The sequence below is a fragment of the Perca fluviatilis genome, chromosome 1, assembly GCF_010015445.1.
Source record: "Perca fluviatilis chromosome 1, GENO_Pfluv_1.0, whole genome shotgun sequence".
In the NCBI taxonomy this organism is placed as follows: domain Eukaryota; kingdom Metazoa; phylum Chordata; class Actinopteri; order Perciformes; family Percidae; genus Perca; species Perca fluviatilis.
The window spans coordinates 17585941-17602905 of record NC_053112.1 but is presented as its reverse complement, the minus strand read 5'-3'; the positions used below and the strand labels follow the sequence as shown (position 1 = coordinate 17602905).

Genomic DNA, 16965 nt, shown 5'->3' with positions numbered 1-16965 from the left:
TGAAATCTGGTATCATTGTCTGACGTAGTCTTCCAGCATTAATGTCCACTCTGTCCTTATGAATCATATGGTTATGGAGAAATTGGTTTGGTGTAGTCTCTCATTTATAATAGTAAATATTTTAGTTTTAAAGGGAGACTATACTGCATACTGTACATAACACATGTATTTTTAGGTATTTTAGGTTATTTATTATTAGGTCCTAGAGAACACAAAAGCCTTTTACACTTTGGATATTTAAAGTTTTCATGCGTAACTTTTTAATATTAATGGACGTCTGCTACATTCAAGCCATTGCCAAATGAGTTGCTACAAAGCTAATTAGGACTATCTGCTCAAACAAAACTCACTGTGTATTTCTCAGTATGGCTATGTTCAGAAACTAGTGTCGTCCAGCGACTTTCCCGCGCAGAAACTCGAGTGAAGATAATGGCCTCTTCTGAAGAGTCCATGTTTTTTTAATCCTCCATGTCCTCCTTGGCTACTAGCAACTGTGTGGAGGAGGGATGGGGGGGGTGCGCGATCACAGAAGGCTTGCATCATGTGGATGCGCAGACAGTTTTGTTGTCATTACTTAGAATTCCTCATGGGGGTGACATGCTGCCCCCCTTAAATAAGTTTTATTCCTGCACACAGTGTCAGAGCATGTCCATATACTAGGGGTGGGAATCACCACAGGCCTCACGATACGATATCATCACAATATTTATGTCACGATACGATATTATTGCGATTTGAAACCTTTGCAATATCCTGCGATATATCGCAATTTATTAACTTTTTTCCAACTTCAAATTTTTCCAAATTTCAAGTTATGTCCCCAAAAGGAAACTTTGTCAACATCTTTTTTATCTAAAAGATACATTTCTCTATTTGTTCATCTCACTTAAATTTTATTGCTCCAAAATGGGATTGTCAAGCAGACAAACTGACCAAGACTGATTTACTCTGATACTCATTTAATAATTGTCAATAATAACACATTATGTTTTATATGTGGTTGTTGTTGTAGAAGAAGACAATTGTACTTAAACCTATTGAATTAATTTATGTATATCGGATGTGGAAGCATTGGATTGACATGGATGTATTAGACCCATGGATGTATTAGACCAGTGGTTCTCAACCTTTTTTGTGCCAGCGCCCCCCTATCCATTATCCAGGTCCCTAACGCCCCCCATCAAATATTATGTAGGCTAATTGCCCTGGATATTAATGATTACGCCCTAATATAGGCCTATTATTGTCGTTACTATTGTTATTAAAAATAATCAATAAATCAAATCATTGAATGACAAACAACACATGTATTAGTTTCCCAGGTATCAAAAAAGCCATGTGAATAGAAATATTGACAGTTTTTTTTTTTTAAATGCAACCATTTGACATTCAAATTAAATAACAGCAGCCAATCAGAACTACTAGATATGTAACATTCAAACTATAATTAGGTATTATCAAAAGGCCTGCTGCATGGTGTGAACCTCAGCACCTTTATAAGATGACTATAATTTGAATGTCCTTTTTGGTTGTGAAGTGACCTTGGGTGTCATGAAAGGCTTTTAAATAAAATGTATTATTATTATTATTATTATTATTATTATTATTACAAACACTAACAGTAGCCAATCAGAAACAGCTAGCAATTTAACATTCAAATCTATTTTTCATTTAAATTGTTCCAAGGAAAACAAGCTTGCACTTATCATGGGGTAAAAGCAGGACTATACACACACACACACACACACACACACACACACACACACACACACACAACACACACACACACACACACAGAAACAAGGTTTTCATTTTGGTGATGACAAACGACTTGAAGAACGACACCTACTGCCGAATGGAAATAAGTTTACAACCTTTGAAAGTTAGTGAGAGCCCTTTGTTGATGCTTAGAAGAGTATAAGTTAGAAGAGTCTAGGTTAGAAGAGTCTAGGATTGAAGAGTCTAGGTTTGAAGAGTCTAGGTTTGAAGAGTCTAGGTTTGAAGAGTCTAGGTTTGAAGAGTCTAGGTTTGAATGTCTAGGTTTGCTATCGCCTGTCTTGCGAGTAAATAGCAGAAAAAAACGTTTGGAGAAGCGCAACCCCACATCGCGCTGCGTTTTGAGGAGGTGGAGTCCCGTACAGTAAACAGTGACATCTCTTCCTCTATCGCTTCAACAAGAAAGTTTTAAAACAGCAAACACAAGCCCTGAATTGCCCGGGAGTTTGGGGGACAGCTAAATGTTTGCCAAACAACAAAGCACAGTCGATATCTCTCGCTCGTAAAAAAAAAAATAAAATCTCTCGCTCGTCTCTTTTCTCTTTTTCTTCGTGAAATTAAGCTGCCTTCAGGTACAGTAGGAAACGTTGGGTTCTATAAAAGATCTGACGAAAAACTGTTACTGTGAAATATAAAGTCTACTTGTGCTACATTGGGGGGATTAAAGAATACATCAGGACGTCGCACCACCCTGCGGCGATTGCTATTTTTTCTGAACGCAGCTTCACGCTGAAATACGGAGCTCATTTAAGACGATGCTCTGACTTCCCGTTTCCATGAAGGCAGCACGGAGCTGCGCCGAACAATGATCCACGTCCAGTTGCAGTGCCGTGAACTGGCAGGTTTTTAATGTTGCAGAAAACTGTTTTTTGCAAGTAGTTTAAGTGTAAACATGTATTGTTATTGTGAATCTTTGGTTTAAACTAGCTTTCAAACAAACGCCCCCCAAGGGCACCTCAACGCCCCCCTTTCCAAAATATTGCTTCTAACGCCCCCCATCATCTTCTGAACGCCCCCTGGGGGGCGGTACCGCCCCCGTTGAGAAACACTGTTTAGACTCTTGGGGCTAGTTGTTCAAAACATTTAATCTGGATCAAAATTATCCGGATTTGGAAATCCCATTTTTTGCTATCCAGGTAATCTGTTTTACTTTTATGCCGGTTTTTCAAAGCAACATTGGATTGGATCACCCTTATCCAGATACAGTTTTCAAGATTACCAAATCCGGATTACCAGTGCTCTAAATGGGACAACATATCACAATGTGGGCTACCAGCTATGTAAAGAACAGGTAGGAGAGCCAACATGGGGTCATTGTAAGTGTTTCTTATTTTGAGACAAAACACAAAAATAACAACCATCCACTTCCATTCATAATTTCTTTTATGACCCCTCATCTGAGTTACAACAAATAAAAACAAATATACATTAACAAATATATTGTGGATATTTTGAAAATGTCTTAAAAACAAAACAAAGGGCTAAATGTCCAACAGTTTACAAAATAAAGACTGTTCAGGGTTCTTCTTCATCTGAGGAGGAGAGACCAGCATTTCCAAGCCCTGCTTTTAGGAGGCAGATCTGAAATTTGGCTTTGGTTTGCTGCAGTTTGGTCAGCTTGATTTGTTCCTCTGCCAGGAGTATCTCCATAGTGCTTCTGCTCTTTCACTTTCTCGTTTAGACATGGAGACAAGATCATTTCTATTTTTATTTTATTTTTACTTTACTATACTGAATAGCTTAATTGGTAGCCTATGTCTACTTCATCTACTTTATCACTGTTACAACGGTTACACAAGTCAAGTGCAAAATATAAATAAAAGTATATACACTACATGATACAAATGTATTATTTGACCAATTTTAAAGTTTTACTACATTTTCTTCCTGGAATCCACCTTGAAATCCTACCCCCTGTTGGGATCAGGATAATCCTATTTTTTTTGGATCAAAGTTATCCAAATCCTACTGACAAGTTTTGAACAACACAAACTGAAGTTTGATCCAGATTAAAACTAGGATTGGATTCCGTAATCTAATCGGATTTCAGAATCCTTCTTTCCCTTTTGAACAACCCATTTTCAAGATTTGATACAAACCAATAACCAAAATCCGATCAGATTACCTTTGAACAACTGGCCCATGGATGTAGATTAGACCTGGATGCGGAGCCCCGTTCATTCTCTATGAGAGTTGCTCTGTGGCGCATCCGCCACATGGATGTATTATAGACGAGATAGACATGTTTGACTCAACAAACATGGCGGACCGAGCCGTCCTTCTTTCCTTCCGCTCAGCGTGCGACCGGCCAATCAGATTCGACTCGAGCCCTTCGTCACAGCCAATCGGCTGAGAATCTGCTCTTCTCGAAAACATGTCGCCCATGAAGCTGTGTGTTCCAGGTGAGTCCCGTAAATTTGCAATTACTGTCACTGAAGATGTAGTTAAATCAAACTTTAGACCGTTTTGTCGTTCTGTGCTAATGTTGGTTTTTGTGGATGTCGCCGTGTTTATATAAATTATAGTTACTCTGCAGTCCGACGGTGTAAAACACTTAACTATTTCCAGCTGCCATGCGTAGGGTGGGCTTGGGCTTCTAGCACAGTTAACGTTACATTCCCCTTCTTCTAGATGATGGCTATCTGTAATATGTGAGTGTAATAGGCCTTTCAGAACAAACAGCCAGCCTGCCGCTGGGTTCAGCGCACATTGGTTACAGCGCGCTGTGCTCAAAGTTCAGCGCTTTGCTCGACGCAGTGAAATGCCGTCGTGGCGCGGCGCAAGCCATTGGAAATAATGGGTTTCAGAGCTCAGCGGTTCCGTTGAGTTGAGCGCTTCTATATCAAAATGTTTTATGGTAAATTACTTAACGTTACTGTACTCGTGCAGGGCTGTGGCTCTTAACTTTTACTTCCCACGGCATGTTTCATCTCCTGCCCTGCCCACTGCCTCAGGCAGGATAGCAGCATTCCTCTCTCACTTGTTTTGACTCACCCATGTGAGATCCACTGTTGTAGGTGGCAGTAGGGAATGTAAACTAAAAAAATTTAAACCGAACAATAATGTAAGTTCTGATAGTGACCTTTTCGATGTGTTAAAGTTGCATGGAAACACCAGTTCTTGAAAGTATAGTAGCCTGGGGTGCTGCTGTCAGTTGTCTTAGGCACGATTAGTATTTTCACGTCATGGTAATGCCAAGGTTAAATGGTTCAAAGGGACCGGATAAGTGATTCTAGAGCAAGAATTGTTCAGGACGAGTTAGAAGTCTGTGAATGCAGAAAATGGTTATGCCAAAGTAGTAGTTCAACCACATCCGGATGTTACTTGTCTTGTGATCAGTTCAGTTAGCATGAAATAACAGCCACACTTGTGAAATGGTTGGCATTTGCTTTGTGAAAAAGTGCCTCCGGTCGTTTACTTCAACAGCTAATGTTTTATCTTTTAAAAAAGTGTATAATTGTATTCAGTTTTTAGCAGAGATGATCACCTCCACTACAAAAATACTGTACAACGTTTCTCCAACAGTACTCTCTGTCTCACTGTTTTCCCCTTCTTCCAGGTGACAAGCTATGCAGCGTAGAAGACTGTATTCCCGGCACAGGAGTATATCTTCGGCACGGCTACATTTACTCTTCCCTAGCAGGCTACGTGCTCAAGAAGAACGAGGGAGAGGAGGTGAGGGGTGTGGGTAGGTGAGGTGGAGAAAGCTGCACAAACATTAAGGCGGAGTAAAGGGATTGCGCAACATTGGTGTGCATGTGACTGAACAGAAATGGTGTGTGTGTGTGTGTGTGTGTGTGTGTGTGTGTGTGTGTGTGTGTGTGTGTGTGTGTGTGTGTGTGTGTGTGTGTGTGTGTGTGTGTGTGTGTGTGTGTGTGTGTGTGTGTGTGTGTGTTGAAATATGCACCGTAATTAGTGACCCACGGTTTTTCACAACTTTTGAACTTGAATCTTAAAAACTAAACTGGTTTTGTGTAACCTGTGTGTGCATTGAAACATGAGCTTTTTGTCTTTCTAGTTACCAGTGATCTCAGTGGTGAGAGAAACAGAAACGCAACTACTACCCGATGTAGGAGCAATCGTCACCTGTAAGGTATGCAATGGAATCCAATACTATATTTCGATGATCTGATACACTGGTCCTGCACAGTTTAGATTTCGACCGTTTGGTTTGTCTCAAGCCTCACTGTTCTTTGCTTGGACAGGTGACCAGTATCAACCCCAGGTTCGCAAAGGTCCACATCCTTTATGTAGGCTCAACACCGCTGAAGGACCGCTTCAGAGGAACAATCAGGTAACCCCGGAAACTGTCTCCAATAGTGAAACAATGTGTTGTCGTACTTCCCTGTGTCATTCACAAAACTGAGCCCACTCTCTCTGACTCTCCAGAAAAGAAGATGTGCGTGCAACAGAGAAAGACAAGGTGTGTTTGAATCCATGTATTCAATCAGATCATCATATGTTTACTCATAAATCTAAGATGGCATGTCTAGCGTAAAGCTTTTGCTTTTATTGTTACAGGTGGAAATATACAAAAGCTTCAGACCTGGCGACATCGTCTTGGCGAAAGTGGTATCCTTCCCCTGCCCGTGGGTCTAAAACAAATAAATAGTGAAAGATGAAATTATTCAGCACATGCATCGCTTGCCTTTTTTACCTAAACCCAGAATGATTCGGGTATAGTAAACGAAATCACCTCCAAACAACAAAGTCATGGGCTGCATCTCATAACCCTTAAATTGCCTCCTCGACTCCTCCACTTGCCTCCCTTCCTCGCATCTTAGTCCCTCCCACGAGGAGGCCCGGGAGAGACGTGAGGAAATCATCGGAGGAAAGAGGCAAGGAGCAAATGTGTTTTAGAGGGATGAGACGTCCTTTCCTCTAAAGCGTCGCATGAATCCGTCAGTTGTTTGGGCGGAGTTAGCTACTCCTTCAGCTGCACGGCTTCCGGGAAGGCTGCTCTTGTGTATCCTCTCCTATAGCTCCTCGATGATCCCACCTAGGAGTCGAGGAGCTTTCTAATAAGGGTTATAAGATGCAGCCCCTGTCTGCACAGTGAACATGATTTAACTCCTACAACACTATGTCCAAAACGGTCCTTCATCTAAGGAAGACAAATCTTGCTCTAGAAGAGCTATCAAATAAGGGATATGAGATGCAGCCATGTTCCCTGTCATGATCTCTGGGAGCGTGACAGATGCACATTTTCACTTGTTACTTTTACAATGCCTTTGGATATTCCCTATGAGTGAATTCAAAGAACAGTTGCCACTTCAATAGTGTGGATGTATGCTGTTTAGCTCTGTGTCTATAACCCTTGACCTGTGATGTCAGATTTCCCTCGGTGACGTGCAGTCTAACTACCTGTTGACAACAGCAGAGAATGAACTAGGGGTGGTGGTGGCGCACAGTGAAGCAGGTAACTCTCAATGCTCAATAACAGTTTATTTATTTTTGTATATAAAACTTTGAAACGCAGGAGGGTTCCAGCACAGCACTGCACAGACTGATAGTATCCTTTAAACACAAGGTGGCGCAAGAGCTACTGCCCAGATAACTGCAGACAGGTATTGTCACTTTGGACAGTACATAGCCATTTGCATAGTGAGCCATATTTATCAAGCATTTGTTGTAGTGTTGTTGCCGTTTGGCAGAATTTTAGAATAGTACCAATCTAGTCATCTCTGAACCAGTAACAAAGCATTTCTTGTGTAGCATTGTGAGAGAGACATGATGCAGTTACAGCGCTTTCAATTCAATTATTTTGCCCCTCTGAGAGCAATAAAAGTGACGACACTCAAAAATTATTATTAAAATGTATTGCTTACAGAAATTCTGCACAATGAGCACCACATGAATCTCACCTTAACATTGTACATTGAAGAAATTGTTTCTCTTTTTCAGGTTGCACGCTCCAGAGTGTAATGAGTGTTTTTATAATTGTGGTTTCAAATAAATGTTCAGGTTTTAGAATGTTTGTTGTGCTGTTAATAGTGTGATGATACAATATGTTGACTTTTTGTCTCAGGTTATCACCTTTTCTTTTGTGTACCAGGTGTCCAGATGGTTCCCATCAGCTGGTGTGAGATGCAGTGCCCACGGACGCACAGCAAAGAGTTTCGCAAAGTGGCCCGCGTGCAGCCGGAGTACCTGCAGGCATGAGACAACTTCTATCTTTCACAAGGAACACACAGCTTCCCCTCCCTCTTTCACTCACTGTCATCAAGTAGCCTCCCAACTCTTGTTTTCAGATGTGTTCTGAGAGACTAGACAACGTGCATATTGTTGGCTACCTCTGCTTTCATGTCTTTTTAAATAGCTCTCCCTCTGCACATTGTGTCATCATCTGATTGTGCCAGCTTGAAAATACTGAAACAGGGTCAGACCAAACTGTCAGCACATATTCTAAACAATTTCGTGACTGTTGTAAAGACAATGTTTAACCAAAGTGAGTCCATGTGCCAGCAACTTGGCTTTTTGAAGTTGCCTTTCAATTGCCCTACGGCAACCTGATTAGAACTGTCTGACTCCGTTCACTCAGGATGTTACATGGCAGCTACTGAGCTTTCTAAGATGAAAGCATAGAAGAATTTTGCACCTAGTCAAAAAAGGCCTTTTTCACAGATGCAGGATACACTCAAGTTTTGCTATTGAGTATAATGGCCTTATCATTAGGACACCTGAAGGATGAAGCAGTTGGTGCATGTTGCTGGATCCATAAACGCCCAGACTGCATTTTGTAACCAGAGAGATTTAAAGGGCAGTGGCTGTAGTATTGGTTTGAGATAATGAGGACTCAACCAGAAATGCTGCACTTGAAACTTCTTATGCATGTCATGTATGCAACTGACTTTTTTTTTTTTTGTCCATAAAAGTGATAAAACAATCTCCTCAGGCTCTTTTGTCCTTACTCCTTTCCGATCCTTCCAGTTTCAAGTAAACTGATGGACAAATGTCCACGCAGCAGTTTAACGTTAAATGATTACAACTGGCAGAAATGAAAAAAGCAGAAATGTTTCCATTTTATCTTTGAAGTAAAGTGTACTTTGATTCCTCCTTCACTTTACAACAGTCATTTATGTGCAAGATCGAAATAAAATGACTATTAAAGCCATCAATGTGTCTTATTACCCAGACTGGTTTAAGGGTAGGGCTGAATGATTAATTGCATTTGCAACAATATCGCTAATATATGTTAAAACACGATTTCCTAATCGCAAAGGCTGCAATTTGGTCACGTGACTCGCGAAAGCAAATCAGTCTGCACTCCGCAGAGAAAACATCAACTTAAGTTGTAGTTTAAAACTTTTACAGCCATTTTAATAAAATTAAGGGTTTTATTTGGGCTGGAGGCAGCTCCTCTGTGTGTGCTGTAAAAAAAAAAAGTATGTGTATATATACTATATTTTTACTTATTTAACTGTCTAGTAAAGTTCAAAGACGGTGTTTAAAAAGTGCAATCCCCATGTTTACATGTTTATTACAGTAAATAATTAAATAATCCCCAATACTACTAAGTGTGGTAAAGCCACATTTGTTTTTATATTTCTGCAATCTGCACTTTAGTTTGATTCTTTTCTGACTTTCATATGAATGTTTACACCAAGCTTGGTCAGTGCTCAGTATAATAAATTGAATTTATATAGCGCTTTTCAGACTCAAAGTCGCTTAATAAATTATAATTTAATATAATACTGTGATTGAAGTAGTTAAATAAAAGATGTCATTCATATAGATTTATGCATCACCTAATTGCATCATCACATACAGGCCTGGCCTCCAGGAAAGAACAGTTTGTTTAATCTATCTAATTGTGTGTTGTTCATACTATACAATGATTTATTGTTTGTATTTGTTGAATAATACAGAAGACGAAGCTTAAAAAATAATTGCATATTAAATCGCAATTAGATTATTTTCCAAAATCATTCAGCCATGTCATGTGTCATGTGTTAAAAAAACATTTATTCCAACTCTGTGTAAACAGTGACCTACTGAAATCACTAACTCTTATGATCAACTAATGCTCACTGCAATCTTTTAAACAGTGTTGTAATGTAACAAAGTACAAATACTTCACTACTGTACGTATCTGTACTTTACTTCGTTATTTATATTTCTGGAAACTTTTACTTTTACTCCACAACATTTCCAAAATAAAATGTATACTTTTACTCCGCTACATTTCCCCTAAGCATCTTAGTTACTCGTTACTACAAAAAAAAATCAGAAGAAATTTATTACACTGAAAAAAAGGAAGTTGGGCGAATCATTGCTCCTAAATTGCCAGGATAATGCACGCTCCATTCCAGTTGGTGACGTGATGCCTGTTTGTGGCCAAGCGGTTAAAAAAAAAAAAAAACATAGGCAAAAACTAAAGAATAAGAGGAGGAAGCATAATTACTGATAATGTCATGGAAGCACCTGGTGCAGGCTCTGCCGCCATGGTAACAGACGATGACCACCCCGACGACAGTGGTGATGAAGATAACGTTACACACCTTTGGCCAAGTTCATAATCAAAGTTTTTTTTTTACTTTTACTTCTAATACATTTAATATCAGAAAATTGCTATGGATACTTAAGTACTGTTAATAGCAGATACTTTAAGACTTTTACTCAAGTAATATTCTAAAAGGAGACTTCAACTTCTACCAAAGTCATTTTCTGGTAAGATACTTGTACTTTTACTCAAGTATTGCTTTTGAGTACTTTATACAAGACTGCTTTTAAATAAACACAGTACAGTTCCTGAATCAGTAAGGATGTTTAATATACAGAATGTACATATGGCATTTTGTGCTGCGTGTTCGGTCTCTGATTGATTTCTGTTGTGAGATGTAGGCCTAGATTTCCCAGCGGACCCGAACAAACAGTCAAGTGTGCAAAATCTACAGTTATACACATAAAAAACAACTTGTCCAATCACACACATTTCCATTATATACACACACACACACGTGAATTAATCATCAAAGCGAACTGATCGACATGTATTGATGTCAATGGAGAACTTATTTTTGGGTGGTGCCGTGAACCCAAGTCCTGACCCCCTGTTACTGAAGTCCAGTCTGCGCGATTGAGCGCGTTCAAACTGTCCCAGAAGCCCTTGCTGCAACTGCTGCTGTGCGTCCTTCCCCAGCGCCATATTTGCTTTACCACCGTTTCCCATGGCCGGCTGGAAACCCTTTTTGAAGCCGCCCATCAACCGGAGGAACTTCTGCTGCTGATCAGAGCTGTCAAACTGGGCGGTGCTCCACTGGCCGAGAGTCTGAGGAACAGACATATTGGGGACAAATATTCAAAGAGCATTAAGAAGAGCACAACTGATTTTACACACGAAGCTCAGTTTATTTGTCATCAGTAGTTATAATCAGTCTGTGAAAACAGTTATAAAGTCTTCTTGGGCCAGGAGTTTTTCTAAAGTCTGAAAAAAATAACCTTGATGATGTTCTCAAGAAAACTTGTTGGGTTTGTAGACTACAAGTGTATAATAGAAACCCTGCGTTACAAACTGGGGAAATATAGTTAAGAAGACGCGGGCATTTACCAGGCAGGGTGGGTCTAACAAGAATGCTATCGAGTTGTAGCCTGACAAGCCAGACCCACATCCAGATGTTGGGTCTGGGAACATACCATTGACAGGGCTCAATCCGAGGGGGCGGGATAAAAGGTTGTCTTTCAAATTCTCTCTGCACGCAATAGGATAGCGCTACAACCAGGCAGAGCGACGAAGAAGGTAGCGGAGCTAGTTGATAGATTAAACTTTTGCCACATCCGGTCAGCAAAACTCCGAACACATCTTCCTTTTTAAGAATGACTTCAAGAAAAGCTTAACTCCAAGTCTTCCAGAGTCGCAGCCAAAGCCAATTTCGAAAGACCGGCCCACCCACAGACTCTATACACAGTGCGATTGGCCAGAATTTTCCAGCTTGCAAGCCGCAAGCCGCTAGACCCCCCCTGGCTGCAAATTACATTTGCTGCCGCTAGAGTGCGTCTAGATTTCTAGGCTAATCGAGTTGCACTGTGGGAAATGTAAGGTTCAGTGTTTGTTTTTTTTAGCTTCACCAACGATAATAACGCAGAATAAAAAAAAAAAAAAAAAAAAAAAAAATCAGGAAATCTCTGCTGCATCAATTTTCACTATTCTTTTTTTTTTGTATCACTCTAAAGTCCCCTAATCTCGTGAATCTGCAATACTAAAACACAGCAGTACCCTTTAAAAAGAAAAAAAAGAAAAAGGGAAATTCAATAGTTTTACAAGAAAGGCAGTAATACTGACTGCAGGTTTGGCTGGTTTTTCAGGTTGAGAGGCCTTGTCAATCTCCATTTGTAAAGCCTGTCTTCTTTCCTATGACAAACCAAAACACACTTCATTAAGCGTTATTATATTTGCCTGTTTTACATATTATAGAAAACAGGCATACAAAGCAATTTACACATTTATTTAAAGAAACAAAGTGGTCTAAAATAAACATTAATAAAAATACAGACAGTTATATATTGGCTTTAATTACAGAACAGTTAAACATTTTGGGAAATACACTTTTTTGTGTGCTGAGATTAACATCAGAAGGTCGATGCCAATTCTCATGTCTGTTCATTAAATATGAATCTACAGCCAGGAGCTGTTACGGTTAAGTGGATTAGACAAACAAGATACATGCCACTTAGCGAGCTTTACAAATAGTGGTTGCATGATTTTGTTTCTATGTTGTCATTTAACTCTCAGCAAGAAAGCAAATAGGAGTATTCCCGAAATATTGAACATTTATGCACAGCAATAAATATCACACTAAAAAGGTTCTGAATATTCACACAGGTCTATCAGTTAATCTGGCTGATTAGACTTCTTCCTAGGACTGTGTGGGTGTGGATAGACTGTAGCTAGCTACAGTATCTCACAAAAGTGAGTACACCCCTCACATTTTAGTAAATATTTCATTATATCTTTTAATGGGACAACACTGACGAAATTACACTTTGCTACAATGTAAAGTATTAAGTGTACAGCTTGTATAACATTGTACATGTGCTTGGCATGGTTTTATGTCGGTTAGCCTAATAGCTGGTTTGATTTGCATTGAGAGATAATTTTATGGAAAGTACCCCATGCCAATCTCTAGGTATGGTGAAGGGTATGTGATGATGTGGGGGGGCTATTTTAATTCCAAAGGCCAAGGGAACTTTATCAGGATGCATAGTATCCTGGATCCATGAAATAACTGGCCTTTAAAAATAAAAATCTGCCTGCCTCTATGGGAATTTAACATAGGGGTGTACTCCCTTTTGTTGGCAGCGGTTTAGACATTAATGGCTGTATGTTGAGTTATTTTGAGGGGACAGCACATTTACACTGTTATACAAGCTGTAAAGTTAATACTTTACATTGTAGCAAAGTGTAATTTATTCAGTGTTGTCCCATTAAAAGATATAATGAAATATTTACTAAAATGTGAGGGGTGTACTCACTTTTGTGAGATACTGTATGATTTCATTCACTTCAATCGAATTATCTGTAGGTTGCTGTAAAACATTAAAGCGAATAAAGCCGGTGAAAGTGTGTTTCCACCAGACGGCTTTAAAGGGAATAAAAACCTGTGCGTAATGACGTCACATGCTGTTTTGCGCTCAAAACGGTATATCGAATAGATTTTTTAAAAGGTATTGACATTCATTGAATCGCACAACATTTAAGCTAACATTTTCGAACAAAGTTTGCTAGCCATATTGGATTTCGCCGTATACCTACAAATGATTAATATTGCACATGTTGTAATAGTGCTTATGTGCCAGCTGATAGCGACGTATCAAGCTATAATAAGACATCAACGACGCTATCAAAAAATGATGCAGATGCACGTAAATGCCAGACGATAAAGATTTTTGCTATCTAATATAGCCGTTATATTTCGCTAGTAAATTAAATTAAAAAAGTCTTGTGTTCTCGTTCATCCACTTATATCCGTCTTTGTTGACACCCGCCATGTCTGCAAAGAAAGCGGAAACATGTGGCGTAATGACCTAAAACTTCTTCATTTTTTATGGCGGGTTGCAAACATAAAATTACATAAAAAGTAATCTCAATTCATTATTTATTCGGCAAATAATGTTTCCATCAGCGTTTATCGCATAAGCCGTTTACCGATTAAGAGAAAATCCGATGAGATCGAGCGTACAAACTTTTGTGTCGATATTCATGAAATGAAATTTTACTGTTTCCAGAATGCATTTTTCATTTGATACCACTTCATTTGCATAAAAACATGTGGATGGAAACATGACTGACTGATATCTTCCTGAGTCTTTATTAGCTTTGTTGCGTCTGTTAGGGGAGGACAAATGACACCTTTATTATTCTTATTAGTAGATGAATATTTGTGGCCTAATAAATTCCCACCAAAGCTCTGGCCCACCTTCAACTAGGTCTAATCAGCCAGATTAACTGAAAGACCTGTGTGGGTGTTCAGGGGGTTTAACCTGGATTCTCCACTGGGCGGGTCTGAGTCGCAGTTTTGTTCCATCCTCTGTCACGCGCCATACCACACCGGGAGTGTCTCAGAAGCGGAGCGTCTTGCCTGACCGACACGCAGATGTTATTGTCTTTTATTGTTACTTGAAAGAACAATCATGTGTTTATTAAGCTAGTATCTACCGTCCACTCCAAGCAATCCCGCAATTAAACTCCATGCCTTCTCTTCTCTGGTGTTGTCCTTATAAAAAGGATCTGTGATGTCTTATTATTGCTGCGTTCCAGACACAATTTTTAGTGCGCAAGTTCCGACTTCAAGTCACGACAAACCCTTCTGCGGCTCTGGTCTGATGATCTTCACGTCAGCAAGCCAAGCTCTGCTCGCACAAGTGGCTGCTCACTTCATGTATGTACAGCAGATTTGTGTGTCTGATAATAAAAATAATGACATTTGGCACACCGTCAAAGCTGGCTAGCTAAACATTGTGCCGTTGGCAGGGTTCAGGTTAGGCTACCTAACGTTAACGTTAGCTAGCGGCTACCTAACGGTGACGTTACCTAGCGCTAGCTGATACTAGCCATTTCTAGTCACCGTCATATTTTGGGCTTCATTTAATAAACATAACCTGTAGTAGTACGCAATCGTATGTGTATTGTTTTGATTACAATGTGCAGAATTACTTTACGTTGCCTATTTATGTCTATTTACTTCTATTTCTCACAGTTAACGGCGTCTGTACAGCATCAAATATATATATATACATATATATATATATATACATATACATATATATATATACATATATATACATATATATATATATACATATACATATATATATATACATATACATATATATATATACATATACATATACATATATATACACATATACATATACATATACATACATACACATATATATATATACACATATACATACGTATACACATATATATATAGGTATATACATATATATATACACATATATATATATATATACATATATATATATATATATATATATATATATATATATATACATATATATATATATATATAGAGCATATATAGTAGTAGTATACATATATATATATATATGAGACAGACAGAGAGACAGGAGAAAGAGGAAAAGAGGCAGTAGGAGAGACATATATATATATATATAGATATATGTAGAGAGAGAGGAGAGAGAAAAAAGAGAGAGAGAGATATACAGATACAGAGAGAAAGAGAGAGAAAAGAGAGAAAGAGAGAAAGAGACACACACACACATAGAGAGAGAAAGGCAGAGAGAGACAAAGAGAGAGAGAGAGAGAGACACACAGAGAGAGAGAGAGAGAGGGAGAGAGAGGAGCAGAAAGAGAGAGAGAGAGAGAGAGAGAGAGAGAAAGACAGCAGAGCATACAGATACATATATATGCACACACATACACATACACACACATACATACACATACATACACATACACATACACATATATATACATATATATATATATAAATTTTAAAAAAATAAAGTGGTGGAAATGAAGGACGCAATGGAACAGCACCCATAGACAGGGACAGCACAGGAGCCGACGAGCGAAAGGACGTGGTGGAATGGAAGGAAGGTGACATGGAAGGAAAGTGGAGTGGATGAAGGAATGGATAAAGGTGGATGAAGATAAGGAAATAGGAAGGCATGGGAAAGAAATAGAGGAAAGAAAGGTGGATTACACACACTCACCTCTTGGTCTTCCACCTCTTCTTTAATCTTCTTGTTCTTCTTTGCACCAGTTCCAGAACTCACAGCATCCACCAGTGTTCCCTCCTTATTGGAGCTCTTCTTCCGTTTGCTCTTCTTGCCTGTTGTTTCACTACTCTGCTCCTCAACTTCTTCACATTTTATTACTAATGGTTCTTCCTCTTCTCCCTTTTTCCTTTTCTTCTTCTTTGGCTCTGTCTCTTCGCTGACCTCCACAGAAGCTTTTCTGCCCTTTTTCCCTCCCCCTTTCTTCTTTAGCTCCCCTTCATCGATGATAATAATCTCACTCGCTGTGGATTTGTCTTTCTTCTTGTTGGGCAGATCGTCTTTCTCCACCGTTTTGCCTTCTTTTTTCTTCTTTTTTTTCACCTTTACCTTTTCAACCTCACCAGTCTCTCGCTTCGGTGTTTCTAACTTCACTCCATTCTCAGCCACTTTCACTTTAGCTGGATTTTTCTTTTTTGTCACACTAATTCCATCCATAGCTTCTGTTGTGTCATCATCAATAGTTTTCTTTTTCTTCTTCTTTTCTTTAATTTGCTTCACCTCTGTGTTCACAACTATAATGTGTTTTCCCTTCTTGGCTTTCTTTTTCTCCTCTTTCTCCATCTTTACATTTTCTGGTTTTATTTGTGCAGACTTGTTTTTTACTTTCTTCTTCTTCCTCTGTTTCTTTTCCACTTCTTCTTTTACCGAACTGAACTGTTCAGTTTCCATTTGATTCTCAGACAGCTGCTGCTGCTGCTTCTTCTTCTTCTTTTTGCTGACTGCTTTGCCATTTTTCTTTTTATTATTAACATCAGAACCATTGCCATCAGTCAGAGATTCAGTAACAATGTTCCTCTTCTTCTTCTTCTTTTTCTTCTCTTCCTTTTCACCACCTCCATCGGAAGACTCCTTATCTGTATCTATAACAATAACATCTACTGTTTTACCCTTCTTCTTTTCTTTTTTCACCTCTGCTAGGCT

At 39.1% G+C, this 16965-nt stretch overlaps 2 protein-coding genes across 3 annotated transcripts in view; one reads left to right on the top strand and one right to left on the bottom strand.

Moving 5' to 3' along the window:
- Window positions 1-4057: 4057 nt before the first annotated feature.
- On the top strand, window positions 4058-8890 carry exosc1 (exosome component 1). 2 transcript variants are annotated; one of them, XM_039793375.1, is made up of 8 exons: window positions 4058-4178; window positions 5336-5451; window positions 5795-5869; window positions 5982-6070; window positions 6166-6199; window positions 6298-6348; window positions 7111-7195; window positions 7832-8890. In XM_039793375.1, the coding sequence occupies exons 1-8, from the start codon at window positions 4151-4153 to the stop codon at window positions 7936-7938; spliced, it is 585 nt and encodes a 194-aa protein (XP_039649309.1). In that variant the 5' UTR covers window positions 4058-4150; the 3' UTR covers window positions 7939-8890. The 2 variants fall into 2 exon arrangements, with proteins under 2 accessions (XP_039649309.1, XP_039649369.1); XM_039793435.1 differs by lacking the exon at window positions 4058-4178 and adding an exon at window positions 4262-4633.
- Window positions 8891-10528: 1638 nt separating this feature from the next.
- The window catches only part of knop1 (lysine-rich nucleolar protein 1), a 7768-nt gene continuing 1331 nt past the window's right edge, over window positions 10529-16965 (bottom strand). Inside the window, exons 4-7 of the mRNA XM_039796081.1 lie at window positions 15975-16965; window positions 14257-14333; window positions 12059-12127; window positions 10529-11047 (exon numbers count right to left, since the gene is read on the bottom strand). The exon at window positions 15975-16965 is cut by the window's right edge and continues 159 nt beyond it. Coding sequence (XP_039652015.1) covers window positions 10742-11047; window positions 12059-12127; window positions 14257-14333; window positions 15975-16965 — 1443 coding nt within the window. The 3' untranslated portion in view covers window positions 10529-10741. The remainder of the gene's footprint in view (window positions 11048-12058; window positions 12128-14256; window positions 14334-15974) is intronic.